The sequence below is a fragment of the Bombus bifarius genome, unplaced genomic scaffold (assembly GCF_011952205.1).
Source record: "Bombus bifarius isolate JDL3187 unplaced genomic scaffold, Bbif_JDL3187 scf7180000007966, whole genome shotgun sequence".
Taxonomy (NCBI): domain Eukaryota; kingdom Metazoa; phylum Arthropoda; class Insecta; order Hymenoptera; family Apidae; genus Bombus; species Bombus bifarius.
The window spans coordinates 7,065,738-7,086,577 of NW_022884352.1; the positions used below are offsets into that span (position 1 = coordinate 7,065,738).

Below are 20,840 nucleotides of genomic sequence, written 5' to 3' on the forward strand. Positions count from 1 at the left end.
GGTCGACCAGTCGATTTTCGCTGCGCATATATCTGCAAGGAATTTCTATTTGGCGTTCAAATCACAAGTTTCGTCGACAACAATGGTCATTCTATCGAACCCAGCCGATTGATCTCAAAGAGAATATTCGGATGAGATCGATGCTCAGATCGATCTCTATTCTTCATTGCAATGGTGAGATGCGTCTTCTTCGTGAAGCTTGCAAAACCACTTATTTCACTTTCATCTTCTAGCCTAATTGTATTCGTCGACAAACCATCCATTTGTCCGATTTCCAGGTTTCCTCGAAGTTTACGGGCAAAGTTCGCTAGCCAGTTGCTTCGTTCAGTACACAAATGCTTTTGTTCGTTTCCAGTCGCATATCGGTGAATGAAGCGCGTGTTTCATACATTACTGTCATTACTACCTAATGACAAAGTCCGTAATCACTTAGTTGCCGACCCAATACAAGAGCCGCAATATGTAACTGCTCAAGATGCGGTCGCAGAAAGGTCTAGAAATTGCCCAGTCATGTTCGTAAGTTACTGGAGACGAGTAAAAGCAGGAAGCGTTAAAACTTATCCGAGATTGAGAATTTGCAGAGATTCGGTATCAGTATTAATTTTAATTCTAAGAGTATCGGAATAACAGCTTCACGAATTGTTTATAGATTATCGATAATTTGAGTAAGATACTCAGAATGCCCGAAACTTTTGGAAGTTAGAAATTTTCTATATATATATACATTTAGTTTGTATATAAATATTCTATAATATTTATTTATTTATTCCATAATATATTTCATAATAATCGCAGCAATAGATGCAGGAACGCTTGTAGATTTAAATTGTTTATACATCGAGTGTGAATAGTAAAACTTCTCAAAATTAAAATATTTTACAGATTTTCCATGAAGATTGATTCTAGGACTATGACGCATAATAATTGAAGCAACAGAATATTTGTGCCTTGTCAATAACTTGTGAGATACTCAGGCTGCCTAAAACTTCTGGAAGTTAGACATTTTCTACGGATTCGTTGTTTGTATTAATTCTAATAGCATCGAAGTTTAAAGCTTATCTACATATTTCTATAATATTTATTTATTTATTCCATAATATGTTTCATAATAATCGAAGCAATAGATACAGGAACGCTTGTAGATTTAAATTGTTTATAATACACCGAGTGCGAATCGTAAAACTTCTCAAAATTAAAATATTTTACAGATTTTCCAGGAAGATTGATTCTAGGGCTATCAAAGTTTGACACGTTTATGCTATAGCTATGACGCATAATAATTGAAGCAATTATTGCAACAGATGCAAGAATATTTGTGCATTGTCAATAATTTGTGAGATACTCGGGAAGCTTGAAACTTGTGAAAACTAGGAAATTCCGAGAGATTTGTTTTCTGTACTAAATCCATGGCTGACGAAGCTTAACCAGATATCTGTTTCCATGATGAAAGTTACAGTAACGAATGCAGGAATATTTGCGGATTATCAATAATTTCTAGACTAAGTACAGATCTCGAAACTTTCCCAATTGAAACAAATTTGTACAGATTCGTCATCGGCATTAATCCCAAAGCTATCTAACGTTAACAGAACATCTATCTCTATGGTAGAAGTTGAAAAGTAACTCGTCAGTCATTTGTTAGTTTCCCGTGACTAATCGCAAAAGTGTAATAGGAGGTTTAAAAGTATTCAGCGTCCTCGTACAGCCAGTTTAGAAATTCGTTTCCAACGCTTCTCTATATTTCGCAAAATTCTAATTCATATTCTAAAGTAGTTACAAACATCCACTCAAATTGTGTACAGAAGTTTGCGAACGACTTTAGAAAATACTTGTAGTCTGATTTAATCTTCTCCGATGCTTCAGTAAATCTGAAATCAATTATCAAAATCACTTTGCATATCCCTCGGTCAAGAATTCCAAACAATTTCAAGAAACACTCGTGCCATAAATTCGCTGCCTTCCGATGCTTCTCTAATCGAATCCTAAATCCAACCAATAAATATCGCGCGTATTCTCTCGCCAGGAAACAGTTCCAGAGGCAATCAATCTATTCGATAGAAACATTAAGATCGCGTTATATCGATTAGAAGTAAATCAGAAGATCGGTGACGTTGGACAATCAAATCTCCGTTTATCCACTTCCTCGATACTTGCTCTAACCATTTCGATTTACTCTTTTGGCCACTCTCGATGCAATGCCCTCGATCTTGGCGATCCAATGGCCAGCTACGGACGCCGGCAATAAGTTTGATTGGGCTAACAAATTGTCACGCTCGTCTCGAGGAGGAAGAGTCGACGTTCAGTCCACTTCTTCGTAATGGGTAATTGTGGTTGGCGCACTGGAATCGACCGGGTGCGTGTCCTAAGTAAATAATAAAATCGTTTCGCTACGGGCATACGTCAGTCTGTCGTGTGACACGCATTCGTTCGGACTCGCTCGTGTTGGTCGCAACGAGTGTCTGTCGATTTGAAATTCGTCCGCGATAGCGTTCAAACTTTTCTCATTTTCTTCCTCGTTCGTTCGGATAGAGTTATCAAAGTCAGAAGAATATTTCAGTCAGACTGACTATTATGTACATGTCATTTGTCGTGTGAACGCGTGAAATTCGATTACAAGAAGCAAAAGTTGAACCATCTACATCTGCAAAGAGATTATGTAACTCGTTATTAACAGCGGCGTGATAAACTGTGAAATAAACGTATCGCGTACTTACGTTGCAAGCTCAACATCGCAGATCATGGTTATCTACGAGGACGTAATTTCTACTCGTCAAAATGAAAGTCCGCGAGGCTAACGTCGATATTCTCAGCTGCAACTGACGTAATTCTGTGGCGCGTGTATATTACTTTATTTCCACGAGCTAATTTGTTTCTTTCGTCAGTTGTTACACGATAGAAGATCAAACAACCCTACGAGAGGATCGTTCCAATTGTTTCATCGTTTTTCATTGTTTTAATAACACTGGTTCGTACTATACAAGTTTGATTATTTCGTGCATAGTTCAAGATCGTGCTTCAAGGTATTAAAATTCGGCTAACTCGGATAACTCTTATCTTATCATGTTCCTAGAAATTACGGTTGTTCGTTTGACGTGGAATATGAATTTTCCCGGTGTAGCCGCGTTTTGTGAGTAATCTAACCGTTTAGCAAGCCCAGGGACTTGTTCCAAATGGAACTAGAGAACGGTAGAATTGAGTAGGATTTCGATTTAAAATGCGGTCCACGTTATTGCTCTTACGATTGCATTAGTTTCTTCTACTCTTCTTATTTCTTTCTCCTTTTTTTTTTCTTTTTCTTTTCTTATCTTCTCGGGAGACTATTGATTTTTACTTTTTATTTGTTCGCGCGAGTGACGACGATTCCACGTATCGATGTTTTTAATGTCGTCATAAAGAGAGCTATTAACCTTGATGAGAAACGAAGTATATTTATAGGCTGTAATCCAAATGGACGCTTATTTCTCGCCGCAACAAATATATTTCGCGATACCTGACATTTGTCGTAAATTTTTCTTTCGACACTTTCAGTCGTTCGTAGGAAATGTTCATCGTGTTTGCCCGACCAAAGAAAGAACAGTCTGTGTTTTATCTACCGGAATATCGTCAGCGTTTGAGGTTACCGTGAGAATGTGACATTTCAGCTTACTTAAACCAAAGAAGAAAGGAGTCTTTCCCTGCCAAAGAAAATCAAACGTAACATGAGTCTCTATCGAAGGATATATTTAGTCAAACATTGTGCATATTCAACGAAATTGTCAACGAGGATAGTCACGAGTTATGAAGAAACCGAATGTGATATCATACGTAATACACTGTGCGTGATCGCACAGATTAAGTTGGTTGAGATCGAGAAAAACCAAGTGAAACTTTCCGAACATTAAAAGAAATCAGCCGCAAACATCGAAGGATCCTCCAGATGAAATTTCGCAAATTATCCGCGTCCAGTCCCAAAATGGAATTGCTCTCGAGGCGATCGTCGAGCGACAGGATGTCGACCTTGAAGCGGTCGAGATCCTTTCGTGCATCGATAAAGCTCATGTCGAAGCTGCGAAACCACGCGAGTCTTCGTTTAAACTCTGGCTTCGATCTTTCCCCGGTACCACTGCGAGACACGAAGAAACGCCGAAACCAAACGTCCCTCGTAGAAGAGACCACGTGGCCAACCAAAAGCCCCGAAATTCCTCCAAACGATTCGTCGAAAGACTCGTCGAAAGACTCTGACAAGTCCCTCAACAGTCTCTCGACGTCTCCCAGCTTGGGACATTCGATTTCCTCGAGCGAGCTGGAGTCTCGTAAAATCACCAGGGACCTGAAGAGCAAGTTGTGCCTTACGGACAGAATAATGGGCAAGAGTCGCAAGGAGCAGGAGAAATCATCGAAGAGGAACAACGACGCCTCGTCCCCGAGAGTAACTCATATATTTCGTTGGAAGAGCAACGAGGAGACTTCGTCCGTGTCGAACGGAGAGAAAGAGAAGAGAAACCTTCTCTGTGGTAGCCAGTTGTCCTATGAGAATCCTACTTTCCGGCTGGACAGTTCCTTGGACTCGTCCTTTTCCAGTTTCGTGTTCGAACCTGAGCATTCTGATCACGTCGAAACGAAGGAAGAACGCCCCATCGAGAAGTCGTATCAGGATACTGGGTTAACGATAGTCGTAGATCCCGCCAGACCAACGGAAGATGAAACGAGGAAACCCGCCGAGGACAGAACCGTGTTCGACATGGAGGCGAATTTCGAGTGCAATAAGAACAATCGTCCCGTGTTCACTGTAACGAAAGCTAGGAGCTTGTCGGTGAACGACGTGATTTTACAAGACGAAGAGGCGGTGAGGAGTAGTTTGGCGTTGAACACGGTCGATGGGACGACGTTGTTCGACTGGCAAGCGGATGACCGCGGGATCGAGGCGACGGAAAAAGGGCGGAAGGATGGCGAGAAAGTTCGAAAGACTTCGGTTTGCTCATCCAAGTCCTGCAGGATCAGGACGGTGGATAATATCGCGAATTTTTGGACCAATGCTCGCGGTGGAAGCTTTCGTAGCAAGGTGACGGTGGGCAGGAAGAAGTCGATGAAAGACTCGAGGGATGCCGAGTCCATGGATAGGATTCTTGTCACGACCACTTCTGGATCAAGTATGGGCTATCAGCTTTTTTGAGAATTTGTCGAATTTCTTCCGCTAAATTGGCTCATATTTTAGAGAGCATTTAGAAGAGAATTCTTTTCTACCATACGAAGTTTTAATATAATATTTTACATTAACGATTATTATATATTACTGTAATTAATGTAGATAGTCAGATTAATATATGATACTTGATATCGTATACTCGAGACACGTGTCTCCTTCGAATTCTTTAAATAAACTGGATCAATCCTTTCGGTCTGATCATATGTTATGAGAAACAGGGAATAAATAGGAATATTTTAGCGGAGAGTTATAATCAATACGATATTACGATTAATATAGACTGACGGATTGCATAATTTCACATACACATTCAGTGAATAAACCTTCTTCGAATTCTTTAGGCAAATTGAATTATTTAGCTGAAGTGTCTGTTGATAAATCACAATGCCTACACAGGACACTCTACGATAGAATTATTGAGAGCAGGAATGGACTAAGCCACACTTTCTCTGAATTTCTGCCAATCTATGATTCGCATGAATTTATTCCAAAGAAGCGGAGGAATTCATTTTTCTAAATAAAACCAACTAACGTAGCAAAGTGAATCGTTGCACACCTATCTATTTTTAACAGCGAATTACTTTATTTTTTGAATATTGCTGTTAGTCCACTTTTACTCTCAATATAAGATACGTTGCTGCAATATCGTATTTATTAGGTCGATAAATATATTACGAAACAAGAGTAATTTTATCGATTTTCCACGTATATAGCGAAGCCAAGGGGAAGAGATTCCCTTGCAGACTGCTTGTTGCAATTTATTTTTCTTTTCTAATTGCTTCATTTGACACTGCAGGCGGGAGAGAGGAGAAGAGAGCGAGGACGCGCGAATTCTTCAAAGGAATTTTAATTAGACGAAAATTACGCAATACGTAATAAGAAAGAATGAAATATTCTAGTTTTCGCGAAGAACACTCTTCTCCTCTGTGTTTATCTTTGTACAAGAATGTTGAATTAACTATATGTATATACTGCGTTAACACGAATAGAAACGAAATTCTGCTCTCCTTCGGATTATGCGACGGTTGGTCTGCACAATCGAGTTACAGTCGTCAGAATTTTGTTATCCATTGGGTTAGCAACTAAGTGATCGCGGATTTTGTCATTACATGGTAATGACACTTAGTTGTCAATCCACGAATGAAAGTGTAGTTACACGAATGAAAATCCTTTTTTGCGTCCGTCGTCGTCCAGCCGTGTGCTTATTTATTTATCTCTGCACGCGGAAAGACTTTCCTTGCAATTTCTTCCTCTGGCGGATTGTCTTTATCCAGTTGCTTTGATTTGTGTTCACGCAGAGCTGTACTCTTTGCAAGGGATGGAGTTCCTGGAAGGTTTCGGCAAGAAAAAACAACAGCCAAATCAACAATCGAACAATATTTCGTCGGTGCACATCAATCCCCTAACGGCACAGTCTCTCAACATACACCTGCATGGTATCTTTGATTTTTTTTCTTCTTTATTTGCCATTCATTTCTTTAAGAAGTTCCTATTTTTTAAACATTTGCAGCGATGAAGAAAAGTACTAGCATAAGTTAACTTGGAAGATTCTATAGTAATTAAAGTCATATGTATTCCGTTTCTAATTAATTTCGTAATGTAATTTTGAAAGCTGAATTTTCAAAGTCTGAGAACTAATATTATGATTTCGCTTGTCTTCAGAAGCAATTGTACGTAGATCTTTTATTTTTGAAGAACTGAAACTGTAAGAATTTTCTATGTCAATTTTAATATTATTTTGACATTACACTTTTCGTCCTGTGTGTGTTTCTAAACAATTCCAGTGTCGATTTTACAAGAGAAATCTCACGTTTCGTTGAGAACAATTATTATTAATTTTTACTACACGTCTGTTTAACGTCTAATGAATTATGATGTACTTGAACTTCAACCTCCGAAGTGATATTTGATAAACAAATTAAATAAAGAATCGTACGTTTCATAGATTTATACGGAACTGTACATGTCCATACTTTTGTTCATCACTGTACAATTTCTTTTTTTGGTCAATTTTTATTCATTTATTTCTTGGAGTTTTCATCTATAGTATTTTCTTCGTTATTTTAATACATTTGATGTTTCTTACTTCGAAATGAATTAATAAGATATAACGAGCGTTTACCGGTTCGTTAAGGAACAATAAAAATTTCCAACGTTCTTTCCACGAGGAAAATTACTGTTTCCCTATGAACGGTGGTTTCAATTTATTCCCCGTTTTGATTTTTCCAGCCCTCTTCGCAGCCGTGGAACATGGCCATCTCGACAAAGCCAGAACGATTTTGGAGTCGACAGACGTGGATGTGAACAGGTGAGTTTCCGAATATTTTTCCGGCTTTTGATAGAATTTCATTTCGCCTCGAGTTGGAACATTTTCACGGTTCGTTTGGAAACGTTTTAATAATACATGCTTCACGTGCAATGAAGAATATACATTTCGAATGAAATTCTCACGCACAAGCGGAAAAACAAAAATGTAACACTTCGCAAATGGGAAAAATGTTGGCGATATAACGCGCTGGTTCGATGACTGAGGCAAAGAACCGGCCAACGATGGCACTCCACGTGATTCTGATATAGGTTAATTGCAACTGTTAATTAATTTCGCCGGCAGCCCCAGAAAACAAGCCAATTAACATAGGATTGGACGATGGATCCTCTGAAACAAGCACCCGATTCCTATTCCCAAAGTTTATCGATTTTTTAAAGCCATTGTAGTTACCTGATAATTATTCTCTTTTGTAATTATTTATATCGTCTTAATCGTGGTTGATCATGTGGACAATTAATTAGAAACCTTTATAATCGTTATTTGACCTGTGAATTATCTATGAAAATTAGTACTGTTATGAGCATAATTGAGGAAAATGAGTTATATTACGACGAGTGTTCTAATTTAAACATTTTACATATTTTTGCATATTACGCCTGCGTTTCTCAATTTTTAAATTTTCCGTAAACGAATAGAAACTAGCGTTGTTAAAAGCTGATAAAGACGAATCAGTTTCAAGTAGGTCGGTTTTAGTCCTTGCAGATGTAGATACAGAGTGTAATCTATTTTTAACCGAAATGAAATAATATGTAAAAATATATGTGAAAATATTTTTATGAATATATTTTTGTAAACGTAACTAAAAAAAAATAGAATATAGGGAGAGATTTATTTCGTACTTCAAATATTTTGTTGATTTTCGTAGACCTACTATTATGCTCATTTTTAGATTTTCCATAAATGAAAAAGAAATTCGCCAATTAATTATATCTACTAGCAAAAGTGATGACTTTAATTTGCCTTCTCTAGTGGTACACGATAAATTTTGAAATAACACGTCCTATTAGATTTTTAGTTAAAATTGAAGACTATTATTTCGATGTAACTATAGATATTTTATTTTTCACAAATCATATCGCCAGAAGAGTAACAAGGAAATTTTCATTGATTTTCACATGGCTGATCCGTTCGATTATTCGTGGAAATTATGGAACGAGAGAAATTCAGCGGAAAAATATTCAGGTCTGTTTCCCGAGACCTAACTTCTTTTCCTATCCTCGATAACAATTTACGATACAGGAAATGGATGGTCGATTCCATGTGGAAAAACGTATCCTGCCGGGAGCGAAAGATATCGTTCTCCTCGGATCGCAGTTAAGAATTTACGAGGAAAATTCGAGCTGCCCTATTTATGCTCTTTTTTTTCGAAAAACAAAAACCTCTCTTTAATTCTCGCTGCTGTAGCGTGGCGAAAGCTCGATTCGTTCAAGATAAAAAGCGCGCGTTCCTGGCCCAAATGTTACTTTCTCGTGATAGCAATTTTTCGATCAATTCGATCGAAACATCTTCTGTTGAAATTACTTTTTATATTATAAATTTATTATACTTACAAAGTATATTGATATTAGCTTCTCCTTTTAATTTATTTATTTAGAGCTTCGTCCATCTCTCAGGATTATTAGCGCCTTATATTATGCAATATGAATATAAATATATATATATTTATATTTTTTAAATTAGTTCGAAGAGCTTTGTGTCTTTTTGAGAAACTGTAAGACACGTTTTAATACTTCCGTCCTGTTTAAGATCGGCTTATAGTTGCCTGGAATGTTACGTTGTTCCCTTTTGTTTTGAAATTTCAAGCACCCAATTAATAAGCGTTTTACAGTGATTCTTTTTTTTATCGCAAATGTTACACCTTCCTTCTTTTGCGATTAAGCAAAAGTGGGTGAGCTTGTTCGACCTATTCTCAGTCTTTTATGAATATCGATTGATGTTTGCTGTCCAACGAATTTGCAGGTCTATTTTTGGAAAATATCATCTCGGACTGAATGGACGTCTATCGTCGTGTTTTCGTTTTCCCATGTCGAGTTCCGCAGTGATTCGATTTTATTTTCGATGATCGCTTTCATGTCATTGTGATATATTAGTTGTGACGTCGAATTGAATGCAAAGTCGGACTTGATCTGTCGCAACCGTGTTCTCAGTTTTGCAGTTTTACTTGCGAAAGTGTGCAACGTGTTACGTAACTCGGAAGAAAGGTAGAGGGTGCAGAGAAGGGAGAGAAAAGGAGGAATAAAAAGAATAATGGAATAATTTATTTTTATTTATATTCCGTATTTGCGACTGATATCATACAGTGGCGGATAAGAGAGAATTTAAAATTGATACGCTACGAATTTTAGTAACTTTCGTGCTAACAATTTCATATTATCATATTTGTGACGATCACCTACTCTATGATATACACGCGTGTTCGCTGTTTTCATTAAATTTTATATCCATTTCGTAAGATTATAGTGTCTGTTTATGCTTCCTATTTTATAAACTTTCTTTTGTTTGTCAAATTATATGTTTCACGAATCAAGCATTTAATATCATCAAGTAAGGTACACACCTTTACCGCACCTATCACATTTCATCCATAAAATTCTCCTGTATTATACCAAACTGACTTCATCTATATTTCTTTGTAATTCTTTTTTTTTTATCCTCTCTCACAAACTACGTCAAGCAACAGTCTCTTATATTAAACCTACACGACGATGCTTTAACCAGACTGCGAATTTTTATGCATTTATAGGAAATTTGAAAGTGCAAAATTGCACTTTGCAAAATTGCGAGAATGCACGTAATACACAAATGTGTAAAATATCCAAAGCACAGTGTTTGTCCGTAATGCTCGGTAGGTAAAACAATTTCCTATCGAAATTCAACATTTTTACTTATATTCACAAAGATACGAACGCGCATAAAAATCCGCGGTCTAACTATAACAAAGTATAATATATAACGAAGAAACTTGACTTTTTCCATCAAATTTTACTTTTTTACGTAAAATTCCCCGACTTGGCGAACCACTAGACACGACGAAGACAATGTGAACATCTACGAGCAGTTGCTACCATAAACCACGATTCCTCGTAAAATTCTATTCGACTAAAATTCATTGGCACATCGATACACGGTTTGTTAGCCTATCGGTGGATCTTGATATAAGCAGAACGGGACAAAGTCGAGGCACGAGACAGTAAATTCCAATTTGCTTGGTGCCTTGTAGTACGTTAGCTCGCGTTAATTAGCGTTCGATGCAACGTCCGTTTGTCTAGGGCCCAGACAAACCCTTCGTACGCATTTCGACACGTTACACGGTCCCTACATTGTAATCGTATCGATCCGTAACATAAGGCTCGTTAGATATGTTGCAATCCCCGACGATAATTAGATTTAGTCGAGTAAATGGACACCATAGACGCAGATATTCCACAGCGAGCATGCTGTGCGCGCTAATAACTATTCATCCGATATGTAATCTACTTAAGTCGAAAGTTACTTGGATGCAACGTTCCGTTGTCATACGTAACGCGTGTTAATTGTTTTTCCGCCCTTTATTGCACAGCGTGTCGCAGAATTGGTATAATTGCAAATTGAAATTTCATCGTAGATTTTTATAGAATTTTATGGAAATTTAATATAGTGATACTCTGAAGTACCTGTTATTCAAAGAACAATCCGGAGAGAACAAACTGGAGTTTGAAACTTCTTCCTTGACACGTACTTTCGCAAGAAAAATAGTCCGAACGAAAAAGGATGAAACTTTGGTGATCCCTCGAACGAACAGATCACTGTTCACATTTTTACCAAATTTAGTATTTTAAATTCTAATCAGTCGACATCGATTATACTTGAGTCATCTAAGCTTCAACATCTTATCGATATTGAACTTCGCGTCATTAGTCTTTGATATATTATTTGATAAAAGATCGTATTTCATTTTCACGTAAAAAAATAGATAGAATTACTTTCCTGACGAGTGGTAAAATTAATGTATGTGCCATTGTTGGCTTCAAGCCTACAAAGTTTCATCCAAATTTCATTCAAATCAGAGCTTTCACGTAAGAACCGATAATACAAAAATATTTTCGAATGTTACAGTTTTTAACACCGGTAAATTGCTTCAAGTACCATACTTAGAAATCGTTCATTACGAAATTTGGCAAATTGCAGAGAAAATTACTTAACTCGATTCGAATATCCTTCTGATCTCATCTTACCAACCTGTTCATCGGTTAGCTGTTTGTCACGAGTATACTCGCTATGAGGAAATGGCAATATTTTGTGTTATGACGAGTACACTCGTCGTGCTTAAAAGATACTTACAATTCGCTGTTTAAATTGCAACTCGATAATTGCAGTAAATTGTAGTGACGAAGTTAAAAAAATGAAAGAATCGTTTCGTTACAACATAATTCTATATTACATAACAGTCATAGATACTCTATGTTTGACGAGTATACTCGTCATTGCTCGCTTTTTGCGACATATTTCAGCTACACAATTTTCAAAGAGGTCGCGACAGCTAACTGGTTATAAAGTAATGTGAAAGATGAATCGATCGCGAAAATGATCGAACGCAACGAGTGGAATACGAAATGACAAACACGCATCGAACTTTCGATGCGTAATCGAATGATCGCGATCCGCGAGTCGACGTTTGCATTGCAATCGGTGTACACGCGTCGTAATCGTCGCTGAATGTCCATTCGCTGCCACGATAATCCGTTTATCCACTTCTTCTCTCTTTGTCCCAGTTTACTAATGGCAGTTCGCGAAAGCACGTTTATCCCGGAACGAAATTGATGCCGATTACCTCACGGAAATAGGCGTAACCGTTTATTTTCCGTTCGAACGCGGGCACATGGTATCCGCTGGAATTTTCCATGGATTTTGCGATTTATTTAATCTATGCGTGCACACGACTACGATCACACGATGGAAATTCGTGTATTTTTCGTATTAGACTCTTTTTGCTACTTTCTTTTTTTCATTCAAAGGAAATCTCATCGATGAATCGTTAGATATGATAAATTATGTTAACGTGATTTCTGCAATGATCTGGCGTTAAATGGCAATTAATATATTCTCAGCAGTAACGTCGGTGTGAATTGAATTCTTTCAGCGTGAACAGCGACGGCCTGTCACCCCTGGATGTTGCGGTGCTCAGCAACAATAGGCCGCTTGCAAAAATGCTGGTCGCGTTCGGCGCACAGGAGGGTAACCAGTGTAAGTACACAGGAATTCAATTGGAAATTTCGTTTGTTACGTTTATCCAGTTCTCGATCGGCGCGAAAATTCCTTTAACACCCTTTAACTCTCAGTCTTCAACAGCGTTGTATTCTACGAAGTATGGTTTAACGATAACATTGCCATTGCTTAGTTTAGTTTAATTTAATTTCAAATTGTATATTTTTTCTTCTTTTTTTTTTATTTGGATGAATTTTACGAGTAAATTTTTCTGGCGTGGTACTATGTCGTGTTTAATAAGTGTTTATCGTGTGTTTGATTCTAGTTGAATCTAGTGCTTAAATCTAAAGGGTAATGCCAAGGACGTGTCAAGAAATTGAGTAACTAGTGGGTTTTGATGGTTATTAACTCTTATGTTATATCTATTACTGAATTTGGATATTTCTTCTTTGAATGTGGGTGTCTTGAGGTCCCGATGTATTGTTTCGTTGGTAGCATATCAAGGTGCATCTATCAAGGATCTTAGAGTTTTCGATTGGAATCGTTGAAGAATTTCTATGTTGGAATTACTTGTTGTACCCCATAGTTGGATTCCATGGGTCCAAACAGGTTTTAATATGGCTTCATATAGCATTATTTTACTTTACGTGCTTAAGTTGGAACGTCTGCCAACGAGCCAGTAGAATTTTTTTAATAAATTGTATATTTATCGTTATTTCCTTTGCTCGTCTAACTCTATGTAAATTCTTCTATCATCTGATCGATCGGTTTCTCAATTTTTGTTAATATAAGAATTTGCAAGAACGAAGATTTATTTATTTACGAAGTTTATTTTATTAAATTCTCGCGTCACTTGGCTACAAAAGTACATAATATTTACTACGTGTTAATATCGTTCAAGCTTTATTTCATTTGGTTATCATTAGACTATGAACATTTTTTACTTGAACGTTTTATCGTGAAATTGTATTACGTGAAACTGTTTCAGGTTCCAGCAAAGGAGAATCGAAAAAGGGAATCTGTAATTCAGTAATAAATTTTATAATGCAATAATATAATTATCTCTTCTTGTAACGAAAGTTTTGCTCGGTTATGAGAAAGAGAGAGAAAGTTTTTGATCTTTAAAGGCCATCACACGCTGAAGTTTTTCTCTTAGGTTTTCCATCTGATGTTTCTTATCAGTATCATCTAGTAATAGTGAAACACTTAATTCCACTTCTTAATTTTTAATCTAAAAAAGATGTAACGAGACGAACTCTCTGGCTCGTGATAGCCTTTAAGGGTTGGGAACTTCTCCTCTTATAGTTGATGATAGCTTCTCGCATGATAGCCTTTAAGGATTAAAAACTTCTGCTCTCATAACCGAGCGGTGCTCCTGTTATACGCGAGATAGGAATTATAAACTTCATAAGTAAAGGACTTAGAAATTTTCTTCGTCGATTTCTTCGTCCATGGGGGAAAGATCGGGGCAGAGGGTAAAAATGTGCAGAAAATGAGAAACTTCGCAAAGATTCTTCAAAAATTTACAGCGTTTGCGGAGTAGTTTGTTTTGTTCAATCAAATCGATGTTCTTTCGCGAAAAACCTCGATGCAGACGGTTTCGGTGTGGAAAAGCAGGTAAATTGAACACCTCTCGATAGGTGGCCTCTGTTTCGGAAAACAATTGCTTGCGAATTTCTCGTTTGTATGGTCAGAGTAAAAAAAAGTACAGAGAAGTTTGATGAATGGCACGAAACCCCAAAATCTTTTTATTTTCCACCCTCGAGATAATTTGTTGGTAGCTTCAGTTGGTTCACGGCTACAGGGAACACGATCCGAAAAATATATAGTTCAATGTGAAAGTTTACTCGTGTACGTGGCGAACGACCAAATTCGAAAAGATTGCACGATGGATTCATAGTGACCTAAAAGTTGGAGAGGAATTAAAGGGAGAGAAAAAAAAACGTAGCGATTTTTAGTGATGAAAAAAAAAAGAGAGGGGGAGGAATAGCCGAACAGGATAGAATTCCTATTAGTATTGCGCAGTCTGTAATAAAAATGCAGTCGAGCTTTATTGCGTTTCGACCACGATGGAACAAAAAATATAACGAGAATTCGAGGCTTGTGAAAAGGAGCGAAGAAACTTTCCACCGAGCCTTTCTCCTCATCTGCCAATTTACAAGTGTAATCGCAAGCGTAGAATCTCGCTCCGCTGATAATTAAACTCTACAACCTTTCCTCTCTTCTTTCGCTTTTCGACGAAAATTAATGTGATATCGCCCTTACGATACCGCTTTTCCATTTTAATCTAATCTTCCAGGATAATCTCCGAAATACTCGTACAATCGGTTACTATCTGATCGTCTATTGTATCGTGACAAAGATGTTACTTTCAATAATATGTTTGGTACTCAATTTTGTATGAATTGCGAAAACGATAGATAACGCTTCATTAGACCTGTCAAAAGGAAGAGACAAAAGGATAGAAATAAAAATTTCAATTAAAATTTGAAATATTGCAACAAGCGCGTTAGCTCTCAAAATATGTGTGCTTTCAAGTTCTCTATTAATTAAATTGAAACATATGTACAGAGAAGCGATACAATTATTTATTGTTAGTCATATGAAAAGGCAGAGGCGACGAGATGCAAGATAAAATTTCAATTAAAATTTGAAATATTACAACAGATATATTAGCTTCGGCAATATCTCCATGTTTCAAATATTTTATTAATTAAATGGAAACATGTGTTGAAAAAGATCGAAGAAGTACTCTTTATTAGTGGTATTGAAAAGAGGAGATAAAAGGACGATTAAAATAATTTCAATAACACGTTTGGTATTCAATTTTGTATGAATTGTGAAAATAATAGATACACTTCATTAGACCTGTTAAAAGGGGGGGACAAAAAGATACTAATTAAATTATGAAATATTGCAGCAAGCGCGTTAGCTCCAAAAATACGTCTGCTTTCAAATTTTCTATTAATTAAACTGAAACATAGGTTCAAAGAAATAATATAATTCATTAGACGTAAGAAAAGCAAGAGGCGACGTGATACAAAATAAAATTTCAATTAAAGTGAACTCTAACAATGTCTTTGGTTTGAAATTTTCTGTTAATTAAATTGAAACATATGCTCAAAGAAATAATACCATTTATTAGTAGACACATTAAAAGAAAGAGGCGCCAAGATACAAGATAAAATTTCAATGAAAATTTAAAATATCGTAACAAATATATTGGCTTGAGCAACATTTCTGGCCTCGATATACATACACATGTTAAAGTATGCGTACATCGAATTTTCTACCCGTGTTCGTTTACTCTTTGTTATTCCTTAATTTCTAGCGTAACTCACTCTCGCCAAAGTTAATATTCGCCGATTAAAGTTTCAATTGAAACGGTTAAGCGAATCTGATGTATTTATGCAAGACGAGTAATCTTCCTTACGAGAGCGAAATTACTTTTATAATGGAATTCCATCGCTTTACGCCACGTTTTACACGTTCTACAATGTAATACTCGTTTGTTTACTTCGGAGATTTTAATGATGTAACGCTGTTACCAACCTGATTTATGCTGGCATTAAAGTCTCTTGAATTAAAATCTCCACTTTTCTCGGACGATTCTGCTTTATTTAAAGTGAAAGCGTGATGTAATCTTCAACGAAAAAAAAATCAAGATTTTTTTTTATTATATAATGTGAAATGTCGTCTTGGTTTCTTCCTAACAGTTTTATTAATTTAGCTCCGATTCTTTAGACCAATTTCTTCTATCTTCTGCTCTTAAAAATCAAAAATTTGCCTTTGGTCTTTCTCGAACATTTATCAATCGAAATCTACGCTTTAGAAAACACTTTCGAATACACTTGACCTCTTGAAAGTTATAGATCTATCTTCGCTTTTTCTCAAAAGATTTGTATTACTCGAAATGTGTAAATAATACTTTGGAAAAACTTCTGCGAGTGCACTTAATCTCCTACAAAAATGATAAACTTGTCATGGTTTTTCCCCAAATTTCTAAACTTAAATTTAATTCGTTCGAAACATTTCTTTCAATTATTTCTTCGCATTTCGTCATTTAGAAACTAGAGACTCGTTTCTCCTGGTTCTTTCATCTTGATCTTCGTCTCGTTAGTTTAGATCAAATTTTTTAGAGAATTCTTTTTCAACAGAAATAGCCATACTGTAACAAGCTCAGTTTATGAATGAGGGGAAATAAAAATTATCTCGTCATCGATATCTTAATCTCTCGTTACTGTCAGAAACCACATGGAAAGTTGTAAAATGACACGATCAGAGATAAAGTCCCTTGGCAGAAAGTGAAAATCGATATCCGATGTGGACACAATTGTGGCTAAACGATCGCGACGTAACCGTCTGTCCCGGATGCAAACCACCGCAGATTTTACATTCATAAACACCGGGTACGAGTTGAATCGGCTCAATTAGCCGGATGATTTTTGCACTATTCTCCGCTCACAAACCACGTTGATTCGTGCAATTGACTCCATTACGCGTTTCCTCGATAGTCCACTCTTGAATTTCGTCTACCAACCTTTTCTATTTCTCCTTTTTTTTTCTCTTTCGTAATTTTTCCACCGGTCTACGGAGAGTTAAATTGTTTCCTAACAAAGTCCATTCGTGACGTTTGAAAAATTGGTCTTCTCTGCCAGAAATTTTTTATTTTTTTGTTATGGTTCTCGTTTTGTTTCGTAATTTGCGAAATTGTGAGTTCGCGAAATTCGAAGATGCAAATAAGGAATTTTTATATTCACTCTTTTTTTTTCTTTTTTTTTAAGAATATCAGTTGATGTAAGCATAGTGGGATGGATGATTATGTAAAGAAATCTTATAAAGTTTTAGTATCAAACGAGAGATTCTCTTGGTTCTGGTTTTATAAAATTGTCTTTCATAAATTATAAAAGCCTGTCTTGGTTCTCTTCTGAACTTCGATTTAATTCTCCAGAGACGTTTCTACAGTGACACTTAAACTCTCAAAAATTGAAAACTTATCTTTCATTTCTCTGCAATTTTCTTTGGTCTTTCTCGAACTTCCTTTGATATTGAACTTTCACAAGCAATCTTTTTGATTCTGTTTGCGCAGTCAAATCTCCAGAGTCCCTGGGCAGTCACTTGGCTTCGTTGCTGTTGGAGGCTGAACACAGAGTTCAAGAACTCGGCGGCAGTACTTCCGGCAGCGGTGGGACTACCCTCCTGGAACCACCAAGCAGTCATAGATCAAGTTTTTCGTCGCAGCACAACAATCTCACGGGATGCGGCGGTAGCGCGGAGGACAAGCAACTCGCTTTGTGGGAAAGAAGAGCTAGAGCGCTTAGAAAAATGTTGCTTGGATTCGATCAAGCGAGTAAGTCATACACAAGTATCATTTTGATTTTATATTTTTTAACGCGACTAAAAAAAAAAAAAAAAAGAAAAGAAAAACAGAATTTAAGTAAAAATTTGCTTTACCTGCTAAATATTATAAGAATTACTCTACTTTAGATATTTTAGATACTTTTGTAAATTGTATGCATTCTGTAAGATTTGTACACAATTAAACTTTCCAAAAATGCATAAACAGTAACGGCTAATACGAGAGTAGAAAATTTTTAAATAAAATTGACAATACTAATCTATTTCAGGGCCACCAGACATGCCATTTTTGGTCGCAGTGGACGTCACAGGAACAAATTCTGTAACAGTGAGGTTTCAAGAACCAGATTCCCATGATTCTCCAATCTGCACAAAATTTAAAGTCCAATGGAGTATCAAAGAAGATTTCTCGGTGATCTGTGGCGAGAGAGAGGTGCTAGATATGAAACAAAGGGAATGCAGGATTGACGATCTGATTCAGGGACAGAAGTATTATTTTCGAGCAGCTGCTGGCAATTTGAAGGGCTACAGCAGGTTCAGGAACTCGACTCCCGCCCACGTAACACCTAGCAGTACGATCATTTTTTTATTTTTTTTCTATAGAGTGCATTGCGAATGAAGAGCGTATGCAGAAGGCTATTTTTGTTAATTTCCTGACCTTTATGCCACTCGGCTGAAAAATAGTATCTCAGTATGAAATGAAATAATCTAATAGATTCAAAGATATAAATCTTAGTATAAGTTTCTTATAAGAAACGAATATGTTTAATTGTTATGTTAGTTTAATCGATATTAGTCTGCATAAATAATGTTTAGTATCGATATTTTTTAAATGTTCAGGAAAGAAAGAAAAATACATATTTGCTCTGCAAATGTTGAATTTTAAAACTGTCCTTCTATAAAAGGTTGGACATGTAACTTGTCACGTGTCTTTTACATATAAAACATCGAGTAACACAGCTGGAAAGTACAGAACGAAATCGATCTCGAATCTGATCCATATTTAGCTCGCGCCTAGATTTCGCTCGATTGCATTCGAATCCAGTTAAATTTAGAATTTGCATTGCACACGTACCGGTCGTTTGGTTTATCGGAGTTTTTAAAACTCGAGGTGAAGACACGTAACTATTGTTCCAGGCTGGAGAGACATCGATGGCAGAGTGCCAAGGTTTGCCGGCCGATTGGAGCAGCTGAATACTTTATTCACGGATATCAGGCGCCCAGAGTACACTCAAGAAACGCCGGCCGTGCAGAGGCGTAATCACAAGAAGAAGACAACGATAAAACAGCTCTTTTCGGCCACCAGCAAGTTCCAGAAGAATCTGAGACGCGGCGTTTTTCTCGCCTGTTTACTCTATCATGAAGATAAAATATTGGTAACGAACGAGGATTTCTTACCTGTGATCGAAGTCGACGAGACTTACCCTAGCTGTATTTATAACGACTTCCATTGGCTGATGAAAGTGGGCTGCACTTGGGACGATGTTAAAATTCTCCGTCAAAATATGGAGAAAAGTCACAGCAGTTCAACGAATCACTTCAGGATAAAGCTTTTACAGGCTGCTGCACAAATGCAGGTTTGTTTCCTATTATATAAAATTATTAAACATTTGTTAAAGATTAAAATGAATTACAGACTGATGAGTAATTTTTGGTCGTTGGTTCTTATAGGCAGCGCTGTGTATACAAGACATTGGTCAGTTGTACCATAAACCCATTAGAGACGTTCAAGGCACCCTGGTTTTCTCCACAGTGAATTACATAAAATCCCCGAAGTTGATCTCAGTGTTGAATAGCAGATGGTTGCCACTCAGCAAAGTCACGAAGAAAGTCATTATTCACGAAGATAGTAACGTAGCGGATATTTTAATAGCCAGTATACAGGAACAGATGACTTACCACCAAGTTAGCAGTATCAAGCTTTCAAAGGGGCTTTATCTTGGTTATCTGAAGATGCAGAGTAGCGTCGATCTTATACAAGTCGTGGTACCCGCAAAAGCACCTAATGTTTTGCCTCATTGTAAGATCCGTGATAACCCACACGTCTCTGCGTAAGTATTGAGTCGACGAAAATAGTACCTTCATACGTATCATTGCGGATTTATTAATCATTGTTATTTATATTTCCATAGCGAGGAGTGGGATTATCTGAAAAGGATAACTCGCATTCACGCATCAGACGCGTCAGTCAAAGACTGTGAAGAGAAAGAAAACGTAACAAACGAGGCCCAAGGTACAGAACAGCAGAAATTGTTCGTCGACCTGGTCGCTGCTACAGCAAGGCGATTGTTCAATTATATGGAAATCAGTCCTGAAGACTCTTTGCTCCATCGACTTTACGACGCCGAAGTTATCGATCTGACTCACGATGTGTCCTTTCTGATCGCTGTGCCTCCTGCAGAAACCGCCTGTTGCGTGCCTGGAACCAGAGAAATCCTTCTTCAACGTGGTGATCTTCTCTCGTTGCCCATCCAAGTATTCGAGATGGTTCACTTAAATACCTATCAGAAGGATGTGATCAACAGATATTCAAGACTAAGTTGCATTCTTGAACTCGACACGGCGCAAGCTCAGTACAACCACAGAGAAGCCTTCAGTTCTCTGGAGTTAAGCGTGGCGAAGGATAAGTTGGCCAGGCTGCAAGATCTGCAGACTCAAGTAAACACCGTGTGGAAAGGAGCCAGGTGGCTCATAGACGTGATCACGTTCGCTAGAGATCGCGGTTCTTCGCAGCAGAGCGTAAGTTGAACTGACCAATCCTGTGATCTGTGTAAAATTATTTAA

The 20,840-nt window shown here is 37.2% G+C and overlaps 1 protein-coding gene across 9 annotated transcripts in view; it reads left to right on the plus strand.

Moving 5' to 3' along the window:
* LOC117211033 overlaps positions 1–20,840 on the plus strand; it is a 184,857-nt gene that overhangs the window by 159,641 nt on the left and 4,376 nt on the right. For 3 of the 9 annotated variants that reach the window (XM_033454968.1, XM_033455136.1, XM_033455048.1), the window contains 8 exons: positions 6,484–6,621; positions 7,415–7,493; positions 12,634–12,737; positions 17,788–18,048; positions 18,326–18,628; positions 19,194–19,633; positions 19,728–20,107; positions 20,189–20,795. In XM_033454968.1, the coding sequence (XP_033310859.1) occupies positions 6,484–6,621; positions 7,415–7,493; positions 12,634–12,737; positions 17,788–18,048; positions 18,326–18,628; positions 19,194–19,633; positions 19,728–20,107; positions 20,189–20,795 (2,312 nt within the window). Of the gene's footprint in view, positions 1–2,447; positions 2,540–2,859; positions 2,966–3,528; positions 5,130–6,483; positions 6,622–7,414; positions 7,494–12,633; positions 12,738–17,787; positions 18,049–18,325; positions 18,629–19,193; positions 19,634–19,727; positions 20,108–20,188; positions 20,796–20,840 lie in introns of those variants that run through there. The other 6 variants (XM_033454627.1, XR_004488237.1, XM_033454702.1 and 3 more) reach the window with 6 other exon arrangements.